The 20,283-nt window shown below is 58.8% G+C and overlaps 1 protein-coding gene across 1 annotated transcript in view; it reads right to left on the bottom strand.

Moving 5' to 3' along the window:
• The window catches only part of SPTBN5 (spectrin beta, non-erythrocytic 5), a 51,126-nt gene that overhangs the window by 12,284 nt on the left and 18,559 nt on the right, over positions 1 to 20,283 (bottom strand). The window contains exons 16-48 of the mRNA XM_088839773.1: positions 19,448 to 19,578; positions 18,964 to 19,203; positions 18,398 to 18,673; positions 17,111 to 17,351; positions 16,827 to 16,966; positions 16,548 to 16,647; positions 15,649 to 15,819; positions 14,697 to 14,861; positions 14,022 to 14,236; positions 13,453 to 13,636; positions 12,983 to 13,183; positions 12,631 to 12,747; positions 11,414 to 11,571; positions 10,887 to 11,022; positions 10,525 to 10,670; positions 9,690 to 9,804; positions 9,470 to 9,580; positions 9,089 to 9,268; positions 7,682 to 7,885; positions 7,353 to 7,502; positions 7,037 to 7,141; positions 6,455 to 6,622; positions 5,780 to 5,929; positions 5,444 to 5,635; positions 5,138 to 5,233; positions 3,261 to 3,376; positions 3,062 to 3,176; positions 2,214 to 2,327; positions 1,895 to 2,016; positions 1,489 to 1,651; positions 1,065 to 1,253; positions 722 to 799; positions 283 to 455 (exon numbers count right to left, since the gene is read on the bottom strand). Of these exons, the coding sequence (XP_088695899.1) occupies positions 283 to 455; positions 722 to 799; positions 1,065 to 1,253; positions 1,489 to 1,651; positions 1,895 to 2,016; positions 2,214 to 2,327; positions 3,062 to 3,176; positions 3,261 to 3,376; positions 5,138 to 5,233; positions 5,444 to 5,635; positions 5,780 to 5,929; positions 6,455 to 6,622; positions 7,037 to 7,141; positions 7,353 to 7,502; positions 7,682 to 7,885; positions 9,089 to 9,268; positions 9,470 to 9,580; positions 9,690 to 9,804; positions 10,525 to 10,670; positions 10,887 to 11,022; positions 11,414 to 11,571; positions 12,631 to 12,747; positions 12,983 to 13,183; positions 13,453 to 13,636; positions 14,022 to 14,236; positions 14,697 to 14,861; positions 15,649 to 15,819; positions 16,548 to 16,647; positions 16,827 to 16,966; positions 17,111 to 17,351; positions 18,398 to 18,673; positions 18,964 to 19,203; positions 19,448 to 19,578 (5,162 nt within the window). The remainder of the gene's footprint in view (positions 1 to 282; positions 456 to 721; positions 800 to 1,064; positions 1,254 to 1,488; positions 1,652 to 1,894; positions 2,017 to 2,213; positions 2,328 to 3,061; positions 3,177 to 3,260; positions 3,377 to 5,137; positions 5,234 to 5,443; positions 5,636 to 5,779; positions 5,930 to 6,454; positions 6,623 to 7,036; positions 7,142 to 7,352; positions 7,503 to 7,681; positions 7,886 to 9,088; positions 9,269 to 9,469; positions 9,581 to 9,689; positions 9,805 to 10,524; positions 10,671 to 10,886; positions 11,023 to 11,413; positions 11,572 to 12,630; positions 12,748 to 12,982; positions 13,184 to 13,452; positions 13,637 to 14,021; positions 14,237 to 14,696; positions 14,862 to 15,648; positions 15,820 to 16,547; positions 16,648 to 16,826; positions 16,967 to 17,110; positions 17,352 to 18,397; positions 18,674 to 18,963; positions 19,204 to 19,447; positions 19,579 to 20,283) is intronic.

The following is a 20,283-nucleotide window of genomic DNA, read 5'->3' as shown; positions in this document are numbered from 1 at the left end:
TGCTGTGCTCCGTATGGCCTCTTCATGAGGTTGTCTCTTTCTTAGCTTCTCAAGCATGTGCTTCTTTGTAAAAGTCACCTTTATCTCAGCAGAATGACCGCGTGCTGTTTGATTCCATAACAGGCTGACACACTGCAGGGTCGGGACAATGGGGCCCTGGCATCTGAATTCAGCCCTTGGTAAAGGCTGGGGGAGCCCAGGCTAAGGGGAGAAGGGCAGGGAAGAGCCTGATGCCTGTGCCAGCCCACCAACCACAGCCCCTTCAGGCAGAGCCAGAGGTACCTCAGAAGCATGGCCTGGCACCGACTCAGCATGCCCTGGGCCTCAGGGTGTCCACCCTGGAGCAGGCTGCAGGTGGCGGCTTCCAGCGCACTCATCTTCTCCGCCTGAGCCTCCAGCTCCTGCTCACGCACCCTGTGCTTCCACAGCAGGGTCTCCACGTTGGCCAAGGAGTCCTGGGAGGCGATACTGTCTACAGGGCTGCCCTCCCAGTCCCCAGCTACCTGCCTTCCTATCAAACACATTCCCCCAATCCCTCCAGGCTATATATGACTTTAGATTCTCAACCAGGAAAGGTATGAGGGATAGGGGTCAAGTGTTGGAATTTCCAGGGCTTGAGGGCTGGGAGCTGCCCTTGGACTGGAAATCTCAGGCAGCATTGGCTGGTTTGATCCCTAATGCTGCTCTGGCAAACCCTCCCTCACTCCTGCTGGGCACCTACCCCCAGACCCTCACTGGCTGGGCAGGCTTCCAGGCTGCAGAGCCAACTTTCCATCTGCTCCACAGAGCTCAGAACCCACTGTTGAGAAAGAAAAAAGTACGAGAAAGTGAGCAGAAGGTCCAGTCACGGCAGGTAGAGTGACTGTTGGTGGCCCAGTGGGAAACCAGGACTGGGGCCTGGCTCAACAGAAGGGGTCACAGCAGGCAAGGTTTGCCGTGGGTGAGATCAGTGGTGGGTGGTGGGAAAGGCCCTTGGCACAGCAGCCTCTCTGGCTTTGGCTTTGACCAGGGGCAGTGGGTTTAGCACAGGCACCAGTGGTGGGGGTGGGATGGAGGCTGCCTACCTGTAGTTCCAGGGCCTGATGCAGGTGGAGCTGGTGCTCTTGCCAGGCCCTTTCCAGGCTGTTCAGCTCCTGATTAAAATCAGCCAGGGCCTGGCGGATGTTGGGAGTGGATGGGTGCCCCGCAGCAAGCAGTCGCTGCCCAGTGCTTCGGGCCAGGCTGATGCTGTCCATTCGGGAGTCCATCTCAGCCTGTAAGAGGACTGGGCTCAGATCCCAGAGGCTGAGGCTCCCTGAGTGGGAGGGGAGAAGGCCAAGGGGAAGGAGGAGAGGTGGGGAAGACAGTTGAGGGGGCAGGATGGATGAGGGGAAAGGCAGAGGCAGCCAACACAGAAAGAACCCAAGACAAAATTGTGGTCACGATAAGTGGGAGGAGGCCAGAGAGGAGATGAGATCCGGGAACGGCCCCAGGGTCTGGGATGCTCACTTTGACTTCCTGGTGTTCCTCCAGCATGCGTTGGACCTCTGCGAGGCTGCCGGGGCTTCTCCGGGAGTCCAGCTGAGCTCGTAGCCTCTGGGCCCAGACCAGCAGTTCCCGCAGCACTGCCTGCAGCTCCTGAGCTTGGTGCAAGGCATCCAGCGACTCCTTCCTGCCCACAGGATCCATCAGCTAGTCCCAGAACCTCCCAGCCCTTTTGCCCCTGTGCCCACCAGTGCCTTCTATCCCTGAATCCCTTCAGCCAAAGAAAGGCCCGGGGGTTGGGAATTAATAGGCTGGCGATACCGATTGTTATTAAGGACAGAGAAAGACTCTTAGGGGAAGGCTGGGGATTGAGATGCTGCAGGGGCTGGCTCAGCGAGAGTGGTGAGGGAAAGAGACCCGGGGTTTGTACCACTTCTGGATCCTGTTCTGGAGCTGCCGCCAGCTGTCCATCATCTTCTGCTGGTGGTGGCTGAGGCCGTGGGCCACCTCAGGGCTTCTCTGGCAGACTCGGCCTGCTTCATGCTCTAGAGGCTATGCGGGAAGCCAGGATCAGAGGCTGGGGCCAGGAGGCAGGGGGCGCTCAGGGGAGCCCAGCCTGCAACTGAGAGGACCTGGCTGTCTCTTGAGGTCTTGAGAGCTCTCCACCACCACCCAGCCATGGGTGCCCAAGGTCCTTTGGATGCTGTACCCTGGGCGCGGGCCCACCCCCCAACTCCCCAGCTGCACACCTCCACCTGGGCCTGGAGGAGGCCCATTTCCTGCTCCAGCTCCTTGTGTTTCTGCTTCAGCCTCTGCACATTGTCCAGATCTTTCCCAGAGTCCAGGCCCTGGAACAGGGCGGCCTGGGGAGGAAGGGGGCGTTACTATTGGCCTTTGCTCCAGTTCCTCCCTCATGGCAGAGGGGTCACTGGCGCAGGGTTTCTGTGTGGAAAGCAAGCAGCCAGCCTGATTCCCTTCTCAGTGCCTTGCATGGGCTGGAGCAGGCCGCGGGCCCTGCTGTGAAGGAGGAAGATTCCCAGGAGACACTTGGGTCTGGAGGTTCCCCAGCGGCAAGGACCTCTGTGGTGTGGCGCCTCCACATGCACTCTCACTTGACCCTCGTTCCTTTGCAGGGAACCGAGACGGACCAGCCTGGCTGTGTAGGAACCAGACGGGCAGTAAGAACAGAGCTCTCTGCATGCCCAGGACAGGGCACCACCTTCTTAACAGGGGGCTTCTCAGGCTGTGGACAATTTTCCCGCCTCTGCCAGCGTCTTGGCCAGGCTCCCATGTGTCAGCTGACACATAGCCCAGCAAACCTCCTGCGGGCTCTGGCTTCGCTCAGGGACTACAGAGGACGCGTGAGGAGGAGGGGCTGCTCCGGCCTCTGGACTCATGGGAGAAAGGAGGCAGGTGGGGTCAGCCTCCGAGAAGCAAATCGGGGCTTCCAGGTCCAGGGTTGACTCTTAAGAGCCCCTGGCAGACCCACTGATGGCCCCCTGGTGGGACCTGCCTCCAAGCACCCATCTGAAGAGGAGAGGTGGGCCAGGGGTGGGAGGCACTGTTCCCTGGCTTCATCAGCTCCTCCACTGCTTACTTTCTTCCTGATCTGCTGAGTGATGTCATCAAGCTTTTGGGACAACGCGTGTACCTCCAGGGCCACTTCGAGCTGCTGCTGGTATCTGAGCAGGTTGCCACGGAAACTGTTCCACCTGAGGGAGAGGGTGTAAGGCTGAATCTGGGTTGGACCCTCAGCCCCCTCTCCCAGCCCCACTGCTTCTGGCTCTGGGACCGGCCTGTTGTTGAGCTGCTGCCGCCGCTGCCAGATGGTCTTGAGTTGCTCAGTGTCCTGAGTCTTGAGCTGCGGTGAGAAGTCACTGATGCTTCTGATGCGGGCATCATCCACCGTGTCCTGTGGGGGTCCAGGGTGCAGGCATTGGTGGCACCAGCTCTGAGCCCCTTCTTTGTGCTACAGTCTCTACTTGGAGGGTCTGCTTGGGCCCAAGAGAGCTTGAGGAACAGCGTGTTTGGTGGTAGCTGCTTCCTCTGCATGGTCATCCCATCCCATGCCAGCTGCACTGAGCGAGATACTCTTGGGGCAGGGAGCCCAGGGGAAGCTCACCGGGACCAGGCAGGAGCAGGAGGACAGGCATGCACTGGTGACTAGAAGCTTTTAAAGGGAAAATGCATCTTCTCAGGATAAGAAAAGCCAAGTAAGGGCCTGAATGAAACAGTGAGCACCAGTCTCCTTAGGTTAGGGGGTCCCTGCCCCTGGGAGTCACCAGGCTGAGAATGCCACTGTGTGGAGCTCACGGCCACAGGGGGAGAGGATCCTTGAGAGTGGTAGGGCTGCAGGTGTCCTGCCCCAGGAAAAGCACCTTGCGTTGGTCTCCATTTCCCAAGCACTTCCCAAGAGGAGTCTCATGAGAGGGGAGAAGGGAAGGGGCGTTCTCTCACAGAAGCCAAAGCAGAGCTCGGAGACCGACATGGTCAGTTTATGGCAGAGCCAGGACTCAGGCCAGCCTTCAAGTCTGTCTAGCACTATGACAGCATCTGGAGCAGCAGTGGCTGTGAAATCCTGCTAGTAAAGGCTCTTAGATTGAAGCACTACAGCCTTTGACAAAGTCATATACTTCATTCAGGGCGTGAGGTTAGCAAGTTTGGGCTCTAAATACCTGATTGTGAATACACTTGGCTAATTTCTATACCACCTGAGAGAAACTGATTTTGGTGGTGTGTATGAGGGGGTTACTGTGGTGTTGGAGAAGACTCTTGAGAGTCCCTTGTACCGCCAGGAGATCCAACCAGTCCATTCTAAGGGAGATCAATCCTGGGTGTTCATTGGAAGGACTGATGCTAAAGCTGAAGATGCAATACTTTGGCCACCTCATGCGACTAGTTGACTCACTGGAAAAGACTCTGATGCTGGGAAAGGTTGGGGGCGGGAGGAGAAGGGGACGACCGAGAGTGAGATGGCTGGATGGCATCACCAACTCTGTGGACATGAGTTTGAGTGAACTCCGGGATTTGGTGATGGACAGGGAGGCCTGGCGTGCTGTGATTCATGGGGTCGCGGAGAGTCGGACACGACTGAGCGACTGAACTGAACTGAACTGATGAGGGGGTTGGTGAGGAGATGTTGAGTTGGTTGGTGAGAAGGGTTTTGAGCCACTGTAGTTTATTGATTAGCCACTCCATCCAACCATACATGCATTCATTGAAAAATTTTTTTGGGGAAGTAATCATAGGTGCACAGGAAATTGCACCAGTGTATAATGAAGGCCCATGTACCCTTCCCCTGGCTTCCCCTGATGGTAACAGCTTATGCAACTATAGTGCAATATGAAAACCAGGGCATTGACTGGTATAACTATTAACTACACTACGGATTTTATTCAGAGTTCAGCAGTTTTTACTTGCACACATCTGTGTATGTGTGGCAAAGTATCGCTCTAGGCAGTTTTATCATATGTATAGATTCCTGTAACCACCACCATTCACATATGCTCTCTTACCTATGAAGGAAGCAGTACCCCCACTTTAAAGATGAAGAAACTAAGACTTGGCAAGGTGAGGGAGCCTGTCTAAGCAAGCGCAGGTCGTAAGCACGAGGGCCCGCCTCTGGCTTCAGAGCCCACACTGGGTCACTATTTCCCGATGCAGGGCACCTTACCCTGGCCCAGACTCCTCGGATCTTGCGGAGCTGCCTGTGGAGCTGCTGGCAGTGCTCAAGGTCCTGGCCCAGGTCGTTGACATTCACCATCACCTCCTGTGGGGGCCACGGGTTGGGAAGGCTGTACTCTGAGCACCCAGCCCTGGGGGCACCTAGCCCCCAGGCACCCAGCCCCCAGGCACCCAGCTGCTAGGGGCAGTGCTGGGGCAGGTGGTGACTTGGGGAACTTCCTGCCGGGGCTCCCTCCTCCACCTGCCAGCCCCACAGCCCCACCGCCAGCTCTGTCCCTACCCAGCAGGGTCTCACCATCTCCTGGATCCAGGCCTCTGCAGCGTCCACTCTCTGCAGGAACTCCAGGATGTTCCGCTCGTCCTCCAGCTCTTCGCCCCGGAGAGCCACTGCCTGCCTCAACTCCTCCCAGTGCTCCGGCAGCTCCCGCAGCCTCTGGGAGACCTCTCCCACCAAAGGGTGGCTCTGTGCTAGGAGAGCCTCGCCCTCCTGGGGAGAGAGGGGAGATGCTGATCCTCACTCTTCCTCCTGCTTTTTCTCCATCACAGGCTCCCCCTGCCTCAGACCTTTCCTCTTAGCCATCCCAGAGTCCGCACTGTGGGGCAGGGTGGGGGCTGAGGGCCTGGCTGTTACCTTGACAACAGAGGTTATGACCTGCTCGCGGGCCTGGACCTCAGCCTCAAAGGCCTTGTGTTTCTGCAGGTGTTTCAGCTTAGCTTTCAGGTCCCCAGAAGGGACAGGCTCCTTCAGCTGCTGGACTTGCTCCTGCATCCAGTCCTCGGCCTGGTGGGGGTGGGGACGTGAGTCTCACAATGCTGATGGTCCATAGACATGTCCCACATGCTTGCCCTCAGCTGTGCCCAGGCAGTGGACTGCTGGCTCCAGGGGAGGGCTGGGCAGTGCCTGGTAAATAAGATCCAGCAGTCTGGGCCCAGGAAGACAGCCCCAGCTCAGCTGGTCCCCCAGCCACAGGAAGGGGCTGGGCAGGGACCTTGGGTGGCACCTCATTTTGGAGGTGAGGCTCACTGGCCCCAGGACCTGGGACCGCTCTGCTCCCTCCCAGTGCCTCTCTCTGCCCTGGGTCTGCAGGAACTTAGGAAGCAGTGGGGTCTCCACACACAGGGTCTTCGAATCAAACGTCTGGGCTCCAGCATGGCCTCTCGGAAAGCCATTTAACTCTGCAAACTTCAGTGTTCTCATCACAGGGCTGTGGAGAGGCGAGGCCTGAACAAGCTGTGAAGGGGGACATCATCTGGAACTGGGAGATGTGGCCCAAGTGGATGGCACTGGGCCGGGGTGGTCTCTGACCTGGGTGGCGGCCCTGATGAAGGCAGCCATCAGCAGGGAGGTGTGCAGGGCATGTTGCCGACTCTCCACCAGTTCCTTCACCCGAGCGCGGCGCTCCAGCACTGTGCAAAGCAGGTCCTGTGCCCTGGGGCCCCCGAGCATCTTCACCTGCTCACACAGAGCTGCCTCCTGTGGGTAGAGTCAGGGGTCAGGGAGCAAAGCCTGTTGTTCTTCCACTTAGAGGCTGGCCCACAGGGAAGAGCCACTCTCGCACTGCCCTAGGGCTGGCTGGTCCTCCCAGCAAGCCAGAACCAGCCCTGGCTTTCACCAGACCACCCCCCTTGGCTCCCCTATGACCATGTGATATGGAGCCACATGGCCCCTGTGTGCCCACAATGTGGTCCACTCTGTTCCAGGCCCTCCTCCTGAGCCACATATCCTATTCTGCTCAGCCCGCCCTGACCAGGGGCTCCTAGCCCCCCAAGCCACCCCTGTATATCAGCGTTACTGTGGGTACACACCAAGCCCCCCACATTCCCCACTTAGAACTCTCCAAATTCCCAGACTGCCCCCATCCCACCTCTGACTCCCTGAACCCATTACCTTCTCCTCCTGTGCAGCCAGCACCTTCTGGAAGGTCTTGTGCTTCCGGATTAACTGCTCCACCTCTTCCACCGAGCTCCCCAAGGCACTGGTTTTCAGGAGGACCTGTTTCAGTCCATGGAGAAGTCAGAGAGGCCATCAGGGATGGTCCAGACGGTCACCCCCCACCCCCATTTGCAGCCATCTGGGTTGAGGCAGGGCACAGCCTCTGAGCTCCACATCAGGGCAAGAGCCGGGGTCCCAGGAAGCTAGAGAGTGAGCCGGGGAGAGGAGAGAAGAGGGAGCACTAGGGAGGCTCTGGGGTGAGAGCACCTGCCTCCTGGGCCTTCAGGATCTCGTTCAGGCGGCCACACTTCCTGAGGAAGAGCTGCTCCCGGCCCATGGCCTGCAGCCTCTCCTGCTTCTGCTCCCAGGCCTGGAACACCCATTCCCGCTTGTCCCGCAGGGCTTGCAGCCCATCCCGGACCTGAGGATGGGCACACAGGGAGCCTGTACTCCAGAGAGCTGCCTGCATGGGACAGACGTGGGTCCCCAGGGGAAGCCTCTGAGGAGCGACTGGTGTGGCATAGTGGGGCAAGGGCACAGGGATCAGGTGCAGGCTCAGTTCAGGGAGGCTGGGGGCGGCACTGGGAAAGGGGGGCCTACCTCCTTGATGCACATCCCTGCAGCCAGAAGCGCCTGCTGGCCCAGCTGGGCAGCCTGCTGGTACAGCTCCTCCCGGGCCTCCAGCACAACCCGAAGCTCTTGGTGGGCGCTGAGCTTCAGTGGGTCACTCCCGGGCTCCTGGGAGCTTGCCTCCACTTGCAGCTCCTGCCACACGCTGGCCACCCAGGAGGTGTAGTCTCGCACCTGGATCCCAGGGAGATGGAGGGAGAGCTGGGCTGGCTGCAGAGAACCGGGCTCTGAGCCACAACCACAGCCCACCTGGAGCGCACACACTGCAGCGGTCTGAGCTGTCCCGGGTCAGACCTCAGATGAGGCTCGTGAGGCCTGTGGTCAGCTGGTTCCTCCGCTGTCATCCAACCCAGTCCTCCCAGGTCACTAAACTTGCACAAGGGCCAAGCCAGACTCCTCCTGCCCTGCCTGGCACTTCTCTCCACCCTGGGTTTTCACTGCCCCTGTTGCTCAGTTCTTTTCCTCCCTTCCATCCCTTCCAAGTTTCCATGTTCATCAAGGGCCAAGGCCTTCTTTCTCCTGTGGAGCCTCCTCTGCCCCCTGACATCTCACTGCCTACACCTTGTCTTCTGAATCTCCGGTTTCGTATTTATAAATGGTCTTCTGTTGATTTACATACAAACACATGTTAGAGCTGAAGGAGCCTTAGATCCTAGTCCTGACAGCTCTATATACAGATAAAGCAGGGTAAATGGCACAAGTGTGCAGGAGAGTGTAACCTCCAGGCGCTCACACACAGGGGCAACAAGCTGGGGTCAGTGCCTTGCTCGAGCCCACGCTGCTAGAAAGTGGCAGAGGTGGGTGTCTAAACTCAAGCCTTTTTGCTGTGTTACAGTTTGAGTCTCCCAGTCTACCAGGTACCAGGACAGCCCATGGCCAGGGCCCTCTGTCCCAATCTGACTCCCAAGGCTCGTCTATCAGCTAGACAAGCACCTTGATGGCAGTGATTCCGTCTCACATAGGCTCTGTATCACCCCCTCTCCCCACCAACAGCTCCTAGCAGAGAGCTCAACACAGATGTTGCAAGAGATGCTGGCTGATCCAGAAGTCGTTGTCTAGGGCATTTGGGTCTCTAGTCATGGGCTTTCCCGGGCTGTTTTCCCTCCTCAACTCTGGCTGGTACCCCTATGTCCTGACTACACTGTCACACACGAGCTGGTGTCAACCCAAAATTAAGGAGTCACTGTTGCACCCCCATACTCAGCCCTCTGGTGGACACCAGCATGTGCCCAGGGCTCTTCCTTCTTGTGTTCACATCTGTTTTGCCTCCAGAGTTGGAGGGCCTCATTAATGCATGCACACTCACAGCATCATTAATGCATCACAGATACACACACACACATACACACACAGCCCTAGGGAAGGAAGAACCCTCACCGCCATGTGAAAGCGGGCCAGGAGCCATGCCCGCTCGAGCTGGGCCCGGCGCTGCTCTGCTCGCAGCTTCAGGGTCTCCCAGGCCTGCACCAGGGCCTGCTGCCTCTGCTGTACCGCATGGGCCTGCGGCCCGGGCCCCAGCCTCTGCACTGTGCCTCCCATCTCCAGCAGCTCCTGCAGCTGGGGGAAGGGTGTGGATAAGAGGGAAGGGTCGTGTCCTCCTAGAGGCGAAGGGCCTGCCCTGTCCCACAGCTCCCCCTGGGGTCCTGCCCTTGGTGCACAGTGGGCCCGACTGGCAGCTCCGAGAGTGGGGAAAGCTGCAGAGCAGATGGGCAGGCCTGAGGGGCGCCGAGGGGGAGAGGCAGCCAGACCTGCGCTCACCTGCTGGTCAGTGCCCTTGAGTTCACGTTCCAGCCCCTCATGTCTCCTCAGCTGGGCCTCCAGCCCATGCAGGTCCTGGGCCACATCACAGGGGAGGCTGGTGGTTTTCTCCTGAGGAAAGGAGACAGCCGAGGGGATCAGGAATGGAGGGTGGGGCGCTGAGTCAGGATCCACTTCTAGAAAGAAACCTCCCTCCCTCCCTCCCACCCTCGGCTCACACCTGGACCTGGGTGAGAGCTTCCAGCATGTCTCGGTGAACCTTGAGGGTGGCCTCAGCATCTCGGAGCAGGCGGCCTCGGGCCTGGGTCAGCTCCCACAGCTCTGACCAGGCAGCCCTACTCACAGGAGACGGGTGGCAGATTGGCCATTGATTTATCGCCTCATTTCGCCCCCTTGCCAGGCTGGTTAGCCCTCCTCCTCTCTGCACTTCATCTGGGACTGGCCCACAGCGTCTCTCCCTCCCGTCTGGTCATGGCCCGGGAGCCTCTCTTTCTCCCTTTGCTTTGAATTCAGTCCTCTGTTGTTGCCACACTCAATATGTCACTAATTTCTGAGCTCTTTGATGCTCCTTACATCTTGTGCCTTCAAGTCTCAATAAGTCAATCAGATTGTAATTTCTCTTTTGCCCTCCTGATGTACCCAGAAAATTCTCCCTGAGCTCCGAGGGCTGGGTCAGGCTAGGGGTTATGAACCGGGATGACCCTCCCTCAAATCTCACAGGTTGGGGGAGGATTCAAACCAGCCCGTGGGGAGCCAGGCAGTCTTCCCACAGCCCCTCCAAGTTCTGAGAGTCAGAGGTTTGCAAAAGAAGTGCCCTTGCGGGTCTGGGCAGGGCTTTCTGACCTGCACACCCCTCTGTGCTTCCCTTCACAGCCCACAGTCACCCATGGCACAGCCACCTGTGGCAGGCTTGGCAACCCTGAAAGCAGGGCCTCCCCACCAGGGCAGACAGAGCTAGTGTGGCCCTGGGCACATGTGCCCTCTCTAAGTCCCCCGGGACCTATGTGCCCAGCACCCTTCCCTGAGCCCATGCCCTGGGTCTGCCCGGCACTCACTGCAGATCCCGCTGCATCTGATGGGCCCTGGGGGCTGCTCTGTGCCCTCGTTTCAGCAGGCCCTCTGCCAGCTGCTGGCAGCTTGCCACCCGCTGGCCACCCATCTCTACTTTGCGCTGAAACTTGACAAACTTGGTGCAGAGATGCTGAGGAGAGAGGGGAAGAGGATAGGGTGGCCCCAGCTGGTGAGAGAGCAAGCAGCCCGGGAAGCGAGGCCCCTCACTGACATCTGGGCGATGGGGGGCTGGATGGCTGCAGCGCCTGCCCCCACTACTCATAAGGCCTGTCCTCACCAGGACTCATAACCCAGGGCCCCCTTCCACACCCAGCCCAGCCAGACCCTGCCCCCAGCCTCTTCTCACCAGGACATCCTCATAGTCCTCCCCAAGGCTCTCTCCTCCTCCAGCCACTTGCTTCTGGCTGGCCAGCCAGCACTGCAGGTCCTCAGCCTCCCTCATGAACTCGTGCAGCTTCAGGGTCCCCTCTAGCTCCTGGGCCCTGTAGGGATAGCCCATGGTTCCCCTGAAGTTAGCTGCCCACACCCCTGAGGACAGCTGACCCAGCCAATGTGGGTGGCCTGAAGGAGAAGGTTATTCATGTTTCCCGCCTAAGCTTGAGGCTGGGGATTCGGGGAGAAGTAAAGAAGGCCAGAGTAGGACAGGTTAAGGTATAGGTAGGGGGAAGAAATGGGGATCTGGGGGCCCAAGTTCCTGCCCAGTGGGCCCTCACTGAGGAATTTATTAAAAGAATGGAGCAATACACAGCAAGGAGCCATCTGTCAGCTCTGTGGGCCTGGGGTCACGGGCTCCTTCCAATCAGAGTTAAGGTATGGAAACAATCAACCGTGGCTAGGTCACCTACACCTGGGGAGAGGTACAGCACCCCTCACCGTGTGGCTGCCAGCTCCTGCAGGGCCTGCAGCCGCTCCCGGAGCCTCTTCTGCACCATGTCCAGCTGTGCAGGGGCCTCGGGGCCAGTGAGGGCTTGCGCTCTCTGGTCAAGCTCCTCCACGGAGCTCCAATAACGAGCCAGTTCCTGTTGCAGGGCCTGCCAGCACACAAGGCTCAGTGGGTGACTTATTCATCTATCCATCTACCCACCCTCCTGATCATTCAACCCACTCACTGATCACACACCCATCCTGTTCCTCCTTCCACTCACCCACCACCCACACACTCACCCATCCACCCACCCTGACCCATCCGCTCACTCACACACTGACCACTCATCTACCCAATAGTGATGGGAGTTCTTATTGCTCCAAGAAAGTGAAAATGCAGCCTGTGCCTGCAGAGGGCTCACTATTTAGCAGGGCAAAGTGAACGCTGGGTCCTCTGGGCCAAGGAAGAGAGGCCATGGGAGGCAGGTACTGGGCCCCAGTCTCCCAGTATGAAAATGGACGGAGTCAAGTGAGCAGCCCAGGATGCCTGGGACATGGAAGCTCCATGAGGCTTTGGCTATGGGCAAGCCCCTTAGGAATGACCCCCTAAAAGCCCTCAGTCACAGGACCCTCAAACACTGACCACTAGGGATAGGTAGACAAAACGTCCAGACAGGTGGACGCTTCAGTGGTAACAGAAACCAGGATTGCTCAGGGATTCAGGGCTCACATATGGTTCTGAGAGTCAGATTCCAGGAAGGATGAGGGTATTCCAGGCCTCTCTTACTTTGATAGGGGATGCTGATGGTTTCAGGGATGGTTAACTCAAAGGATGATATTCAAAGTGTGGGAAGAAGCCTGTGGAAGATGTGGGGATGGCTGGAACAGGTGACCCCCAAGAGAGCAGGAAAGTGCCAGGGGGAGGAAAAGAAGCTAGACGAGAAGGCAGAGAAATCCTGAGGCCACAGGAGTGTAGCCCACTGTGGAGATGCAAGAAGTGGGTGGGCTCTTCAAAGGGGTGGTGTCTGAAGAGGGGGGCAACTGGGGGTGAGCAGGGGGCACTGCAGGGTTTGGGTGGGGGAGGGGCTGGACAGTCTTCTGGAAGAAAGAGCAGGGCTCTGCCTTTGAGAAGCAGGATGTGCCCCTTGGGCGTGTGATAGACCTCTTCCTCTTGGCCTGTCATCACCCCAGTCCAGACCACGGCGGGGAAGCTCAGCACACACTACCTGGTGCTTTCTAATGAGCCTGATGGTGGCTGTCTCGTCCTCACCACAGTCCTGGCTGCGCACCAGTGGCCACTTCTCCTCCAGCCAGTTTGCCAGCTCTGATGCGTCCAGGAAACACTGGCAACAATGGAGTCAACTCACCCTGACATTCTCAGATGGACCCTCCGTCACCCCTTGGGGACATCACACAGGCAGAAAGAAGGCTTCTGTCCCCATGGAGACCAGGCAACTCTGGGCCCTGAGTTCTCACCACTGACCCAGCTCCCTGAGAGCTCCAGGTCCCACAGACCTTAGCCGAAGAGGCTGCCCAACTCTGGCTACTTCCCCTGACCCTGTGGCCTCTGCATCATACCTTCTGGAGGGCAGCAGCCTGCTGCAGGTGCTGGGCCTGGGCCTCACACGCCTGCTCCAGATCCGCCCAGCGGCCTTCCAGCTCCTGGCACCGCTCCACGATGTGCTGGGCCTGGGGGTGCCCGGAGGCTGCCAGGTGTCGCCCGGAAACCAGCACCCGTTGAACCTGTCCCTTGTGGGCTCTCACCTCCACCCGGAGTTCCTGCCACAGAACAGCATGAACGGCTGCCGCCTCAGGGCACTCCTTAGCCACAGGGGGTCCAGAACCGAGCCGTGGATGCGGCTCCAGGGCCCGGGATGACTTGCAGGCAGAGAAGGGCTGGGGGCAGAGACTTGGAAATCAGGACTCTCTGAGTCATGGAGGAGGGCATCTAGGCTCTGGGAAAGGCACGTCAGGGATCCTGGGAAAGGCACGTCAGGGATCCTGGGAAAGGCACGTCAGGGATCCTGGGAGGAAACGTGGACTGTTACCTCATGCTTGTGGAGAAGGCGGTGGGCACAATCTGGGTACTTAGCAGAGCTGGTGCTGGGCATGGGCATGTGCTCTGCCACCCACATGAGCTCCGCGTCGCTCAGGTGGTGGAAGTGGTACAGCTCAACCGAGGCCTGCAGCTTCCGTCGCCAGGTGGCCAGATGTCCCTGCAGGGCCTTGAACCTGGGTGGACAGAGGAGACAGAAAGACTGGGAACAGGCAAGGTCCAGTGCTCAGTGCTTTCCTCATCCCAGTCAGGGGCCCACAAGGGAAGAGGCAGGGGTCGGGGAACATCATCTGAAGATGGGGAGGCAGCTGGAAAGGCCCAGGGCCCAACCTCCCACCCGGATGCCCTCCCTGACTTTAGACTGTGGGGTGCTTAGGATGCCTGGCTGGGATCTCTGACTCTCCTACCTCAGAAGTGACTCCATTCATAAGGGAAGGAGGCATGGACAACCTCAGGGCCTTGAGGTGCCACTCTGCTGGGCCCACTGGGTGAAACCACCCTCAGCTTCATGTGACGGCAGTTACACGCAGTGGGGTGGAGGTAGGGCAAGCAGCCGAGTACCTCTGGAGGTATTTTTGGGTCTCCTCCATGATGGCATGGGAACTGACCACCTGATGGGCCTCAGGGACAAGGGCAGCCATCTTTCTGGCCAGTGCCTGGCTCTCGGCCTCCAGCTGGCAGTGTTGTTTCTGCAGCCCCCGGCTGGAGCCCAGGTCCTGTCCCATTTCTGCCCTCTGAAGGGTCCCCTCTAGCTGCTCCATCTTCTCCTTGGCTTCCTGGGGAGGGATACAGAGCGCTGCATTAGGCTGCCCACGTGCAGACTGGCAAGTGGCCCTTCTTGGACGCTAAGGCTGCAGGGCTAGCAGCACGCCAGGTTCACCAAGGACCGTGTGGGGACCTCTGTCCCCGGCACTGTCCACCTCCAACCCGCGGTGCCCAATCCTTCTCCCAGAACCTCACGAGTGCCCCGCCCTCTCTCACTTCTGCCTTTCAGGGAGACTCAAGTTGTGCTGAGCACGCACGGGCACCCAGGGGGCAGTCTGGGATCCGCCAGTGGTGGGTAGCCGGGGTCATCGGGTTACGGGCTAGAGGCCTCCAAAGGCTGCAGGGCTTTTCAGGGCCGCTCCAGAGTCAGCAGAGCACCCAACTCCTCCTCTCCCCACTTCCTGTCCTGTCTATTCAGCCCCTCCTGTCTATTCGGGCTCCCTCCTGGATCCTCCCCTCTCTTGGGCCCACCTGTAGCAGCCGCAGGAGCTGGTCCTGCTGCCGAGCCTGCTGGAGCTGCTTCCCACGCTCTGCCATCTTGCGTCTCAACTCTTCCCACTTGCTACTTAGGCCCTGAAGCCTGGCCTGCACGTCCTCCTGGGCACGGGGCCTACTGCTCAGCAGCTCTCTCCCGACCTGCAGTGGACACAAAGGCTTGGGGTGTCTGGTTGAGCGGCTGATACTGGCAGTGGCCGTGGTGGGCTGGGTCCAGGGGGCGGCAGTGGGAGTGACTGGTTGCAAGCTGCACTCCACAGGCCGCAAGGGCTCCTCCAGCTGTTCGCGTGGCCCCAGATCTGTGGGCACTGGCGGGAGGGCTTTCCTCTGATGCCTGGAAATACTGTGGGGTGAGCGGGCACTGGACAGCTGAGGGGAGGACTGTGTCCAGGTGGAGGCGACAGGCTCGGGGGCTGCTTCTTAGACTTGAGGGGAAGGGACGAGAAAAGCCCTCTGGGCTGGTTTGCATCTAAGACGGGGTTGCCCGCTGAGTGAAGGAGGAAGCTGCTGCTGCTGCTGCTGCTGCTGCGTCACTTCAGTCGTGTCTGACTCTGTGTGACCCCATAGACAGAAGCCCACCAGGGTCCCCCGTCCCTGGGATTCTCCAGGCAAGAACACTGGAGTGGGTTGCCATTTCCTTCTCCAATGTGTGAAAGTGAAAAGTGAAAGTGAAGTCGCTCAGTCGTGTCCGACCCCCAGCGACCCCACAGACTGCAGCCCACCAGGCTCCTCCATCCATGGGATTTTCTAGGCAAGAGTACTGGAGTGGCTTGCCATTGCCTTCTCCGGAAGGAGGAAGCTAGGGGATGCTAATGCTCTGGAGAGTGAGATCCAGTCTTCCTGCAGTGACTGTGCTCCATGAGAACGTGCTGTGCAGTGGAAACATGAAGCTGAGCGGGCCCTGCACCCTGGGCCCAGCGTCCCTCACCTGCTGCAGGCCCTCCACGTGCCCCTGGGTGGCCGCCAGCTCACGCGTGGCTGCCTCGTGCCGCCTGAGTTTCCTCAGGATGTTGCTGGGCTCTTGGGATGGCTTGTCCACCAATATCCGCCTCTTCTCCTCCATCCACAGCATCACCTCCACCACGTCCTGCTTCCATTCCTGCCCGGGAACCAGGGGAGGGTGGTTATTACAGAGCATGGTGAGGGCTGGTGTGAGGACCTCGTGGAAGAGGGGTCTGAGGGTGCCCCGAGGGGAAGAGCAGGTTGAGGAGCCAGTCCTAGGGTTCAGGAGAGGTGGGGGGCAGGGGTTATTGCTCACAAGGGGGAACAAGGAAACAGAGATGGGGAGAAAAATGTCTCAGGGAAAGCAGCAGAAAGAAGCCTGGAGAATCAGGGTCTGGCCTCATAGCGCCTGGTGCCCAGAGAGGAAGGGCGTTTGGCCAGCTGCCCTCTGATTCACTGCATCAGATCATGGATGGCCCTCTGTGTCCAGGAGGCTTGTGGACTAGCCCGGCTTTGAGCCCCCACTGTGGGCAGAACAGACATCCAACAGAGTCAAGCTCTGCAGCTGGAGCCCATGGCCCATGCAAGTGCCTGGAGCATGGCCACAAATGCTAGGGATGGGGAGTAGCTGGCCGAGGGAGGGGCCTAAACTTTGGGTCCCGCCCTGTCTCTGAGCAGTGTGGCCTGAGCCTTGATTTTCCTCAACTGGAAAAAATCAGAGTCATGATACTCATCTCACAAGAGGTGCTGGGAGGGTTGATAAACACGTGAGAGAGTGCTTTGTAACCTGTGCAGTGCCCCACACAGCACACAGCTGTAGTTCAGCAGCAGACTCTGAGGTATTCCTCCCAGGAAGGTCTCGTGCACCGGGGGCCGGCCCCTCACCTGGAGCTGGAGGGAGGCCAGCAGCTGCCTCCTGCTCTGCTCACTCCTCTCCTGGACCCTGGTCCACTGCGCCTGGATGCTCTGCAGCTGTTCTCTGACCCTGCAGGGCAGGTGGAGTTGGGGAGGGTAGGTGGAGGCTCCAGTCTACCTGAGGCCCACCACAAAGGTCGGACCCACCACAGCCCAGGGTTCACCCTCCTGTCTCCTCACTCCCTGGGCACTCTCCCAGCCTCAGGGTAATGGGTGGCTCAGGCCCTGTCCAGACAGGCCCAGGCTTACTTGTGTGCAGCAGGGTGTCGGCTCTGAGCCAGCTTCTCGCCACGTGCCCGTAGACCCTCTGCTCTAGAGCCAAGGGCATTGAGTAGCCGCCCACACTCCTGGTGCTGCTGCAGCAGGCTCTGAGCCTCCACCACGCCCTCCTGGAGACACAGAGACTGGGGTCAGGCTGAGAGGAGGGGAGTGGTCAGCACCATCTTACCCACTGCCAACCCCTGTCCAGCCTGGCTTCAGGCTCCTACTTCCTGGGGAAGGTGCATCCCAGCTGCACACCCCTGGCTCCATACCTGGAGGCCGTCCAGCCGTAGGAAGGCCTCATGGTTGGCACAGGAGGCAGTGAAACCATCCACGTCTCGACCAAACTTCTGCAATTCCAGCCCCTCCTGCAGTTGCTGCTGTCTTTGCTCCCAGGCGGCCTTCAACTCCTGGCCTTGGTGGCCCAGGAGCCTCAGAGCACTAGCCACCTCTGGGAAGTCTGGGGAGCTGGAGGCTGCCATGGGCTGGCCCTGAGTCTCCAGCTGCTGCAGCCTGTCCAGGACGACAGGCAGAGGGTCAAACCCTGTCTGCTCCCTGGGCCAACCTTCTTCCCCTCTGGCCTCCACGGTTCATTCATCTGGGAGCTCTGAGGTGAGGGTAACTGGCAGGGGTCTGAGTGGGTAAGCCCCAGGGGTCCACTCATCGTGTGGGATAGCTATGCCCTGGGCCACTGGTGAGACAGCAAACATTAAAGCTCAGCCCAGGACTTGGGACTCACTAGCTCCCATGCTCCCTGCATGTCACACCTTGCTCCAGCTGGCCATGCTGATGGTGATACCCAGGCCAGCGGATGGCTGGGCAGCGCACCCAGAAGAAATCACTCAGACCACCTACATACCTGACTGTGGGGTCACTGTAAGCCTGGGTGAAGCCTGGAGTGATTAGGAAAGGCAGCTACCCGTCTGCCGGGTGGCCCCCCAGGCTCACAGTTTGAGAACAGGTGACACCTTTGTGTGAGTTAGGAAAAGGCTCCACTTCTCTGAGCTGGTGCAGCCCTCAAGTGGGTGGTGGAAGATAGTTAGCAGGGGATGGGATGGATTTCAGGGGCCACTGGGCCACCTGTTAGGCTCCTTCATATGTGGCACAGGCTGCAGACTGCACCAACCCCTGCAGGACGAGGGGAGACATTGCCGTACTGAGGAAGGTGTTGTCTTAGTTCTGGGGGGCAAGAGGCTGAGCCATTTTTTTTGCTCCAGGGGCCTGTGGGGTCTGTATTACCCAGAATAGGCTAGGTGGCTCTGCCGCCCTGACAGAGCAGTCCACCAGGCTCCCCTGCATGGGGCGTGGCCAGGCCTGGACAGGACAGAACATTCCAGGAGGCTCAGACTCTGCCCCGGGTCCCTCCCCAACACACACAAGATGTCTGACCAGTCTTTGGTTTCACCCGCCTCTTTGTAAACCTGCCTTAGGCGCCAGGATGGACACCAGCGTGGGCCATGCCCCTGGTGACACGCTGCTCCCATCTGTCCCTTCCTGGTACCCGTCCCCACAGGCCAGGGCCAGCCTAACGTGTGCCCCACCTGCCCTCTCATCCTGACCTCTCCTGCTGCAGGTGGATCTCCTCCAGCAGGTCTCGGTGGTTCCCCAGCAGGCGCTGGGCTGAGGCCACATCTACCGCCGCCTCTTCGCTGTGGAGCTTGGCCTGGATACTATCCACCCACAGCAGCAGCTGCTGGCTCTCCTGCAGGATGCTCCGGTGGGCCTGGGCCTGGGCCCGCTGGGCCACTTGCTCCCGCACTCGCTGCAGCAGCCCCTGTAGCGTCTCCAACTGCCCCTGCAGGGATGGGCTCTCTGCCGGGACCATCTCATCAACCCTGAGGACAGGACCCACCGCCCAGTCAGTGCCCTGCCCCTGGCCCTGGGCCCAGGCGTATGTTCCCCGGGGCAAGTGGTGGCAACTCTGCACTGCCCCCTCACCCTCAATGGAGGGGCAGCGAGCATGGGGGGCTCTCTCGTTCACCATGAGCACGTTCTCACACTGTTTCCCAATCTGTGCCCTGCCCTTCCGACGGCATACTACACCCACCCATCCTCCCACCTCAGTTTCCATCCTCCCCATTCCAGAGTCCTGCTAGGGCTTTGCTGTGCTGAATCCCGGCCATACTTGCTAGCCGCCCTTTGCAGGTGGCGAATGTCTCTCTCCAGCACCAGCATCTTCTGCTGGCCCACTCGCAGAGCATGGTGGCCATCCTCTGAGTTCCCCAGCTCCAGGGTTTCTAGCTGGAGTATCAGGTTTTGCAGCTGGATCCGTGTGGATCCACAGTCCTGCAGAAAACTGCACACGTACGTTGTGCGTACCAGCTGCGTTTCCTTCTCTTTCTTCAGGGTCTTCAGCTGCTCCCACCTGGGACAAGGGAACAGGGTTGTCTCAGGATGTCATGTCACAGGGACACCTCTCCATCCACCCTGGTGCCTTGGTCAAGGCTTGTGTGACAAGAGCTGGCGGGTCGGCCATCCCCATACCCTTTCTTCCCATCCCCGAAACCTCTAGTCTTTCTTACTGGCATCTCAGGAGTCAGGTAAGCAGTACTCAGGCCTGGGCACTAGCCAGCCTTCTCCACTCAGCAGCACTCCCTCTTCATTCTCACCTCTGGCTCAGTTCCTCCTGCTGTAGTTGGATTTGGGGGGAATCTCCAGGACACCTCTGCTTCAGCTGCTCAGCGGAGCTGTTAACCTCGGTCCAGAGGCCTCTTCCCACAGCCAGGGCAGTGAGGAAGTTCTGGGGAAAGGAGATTCCAGGCCTGGAGGGGGGCCTTTTCTCTTCCTATAGTCCCCTTAATACTAGCAATGACCTCATATATGCACTGCTACGGAGATGTTTGAGCTGCATCCCTATGGAAGGACAGGGGTCTGTGTCCATAAAAGGGCTGGGAGGGCCCTTTAAAAATTCAAGACCAGACATCCAAGCTGGAAAGGAAGAAGTCAAACCGTCACTATTTGCAGATGACAAGATTTTATATACAGAAAACCCTAAAGAATCCATGTGGTAATGCAGGAGACACGGGTTCAATCTCTGTTCAGGGAAGATCCCATATGCCAATGGGGTGACTAAGCCCATGTGCCACAACACTGAGCCTGTTCTCTAGAGTCCAGGAGCCATAACTGAGCCCACATGCACAACTACTGAAGCCCACATGCCCTGGAGCCCAGACTCGGTAACAAGAGAGAAGGCACTACAATGAGAAGCCTGAACACCACAGCTCGAGAGTAGATCTCACCTGCCATCACTAGAGAAAAGCCGGAGCAGCAGCAAAGACCCAGCACAGCCAAAAATAAAAAATAACATTTTAAAAAAGATTCCACCAAAAAACTGTTAGAATAAATGAATTCAGTAAGGCTGTAGGATACAAAAATCAATATACAGAAATATGTTCAATTTCTATACACTAATAAGGAACATTCAGAAAGAGAAATGAAGAGAAGA

The sequence above is a fragment of the Moschus berezovskii genome, chromosome 9 (assembly GCF_049115385.1).
Source record: "Moschus berezovskii isolate FMDL1 chromosome 9, NW_MosBer_1.0, whole genome shotgun sequence".
Lineage (NCBI taxonomy): Eukaryota > Metazoa > Chordata > Mammalia > Artiodactyla > Moschidae > Moschus > Moschus berezovskii.
The sequence above is the reverse complement of the archived record's forward strand: the minus strand, read 5'-3'. Positions and strand labels throughout refer to the sequence as shown.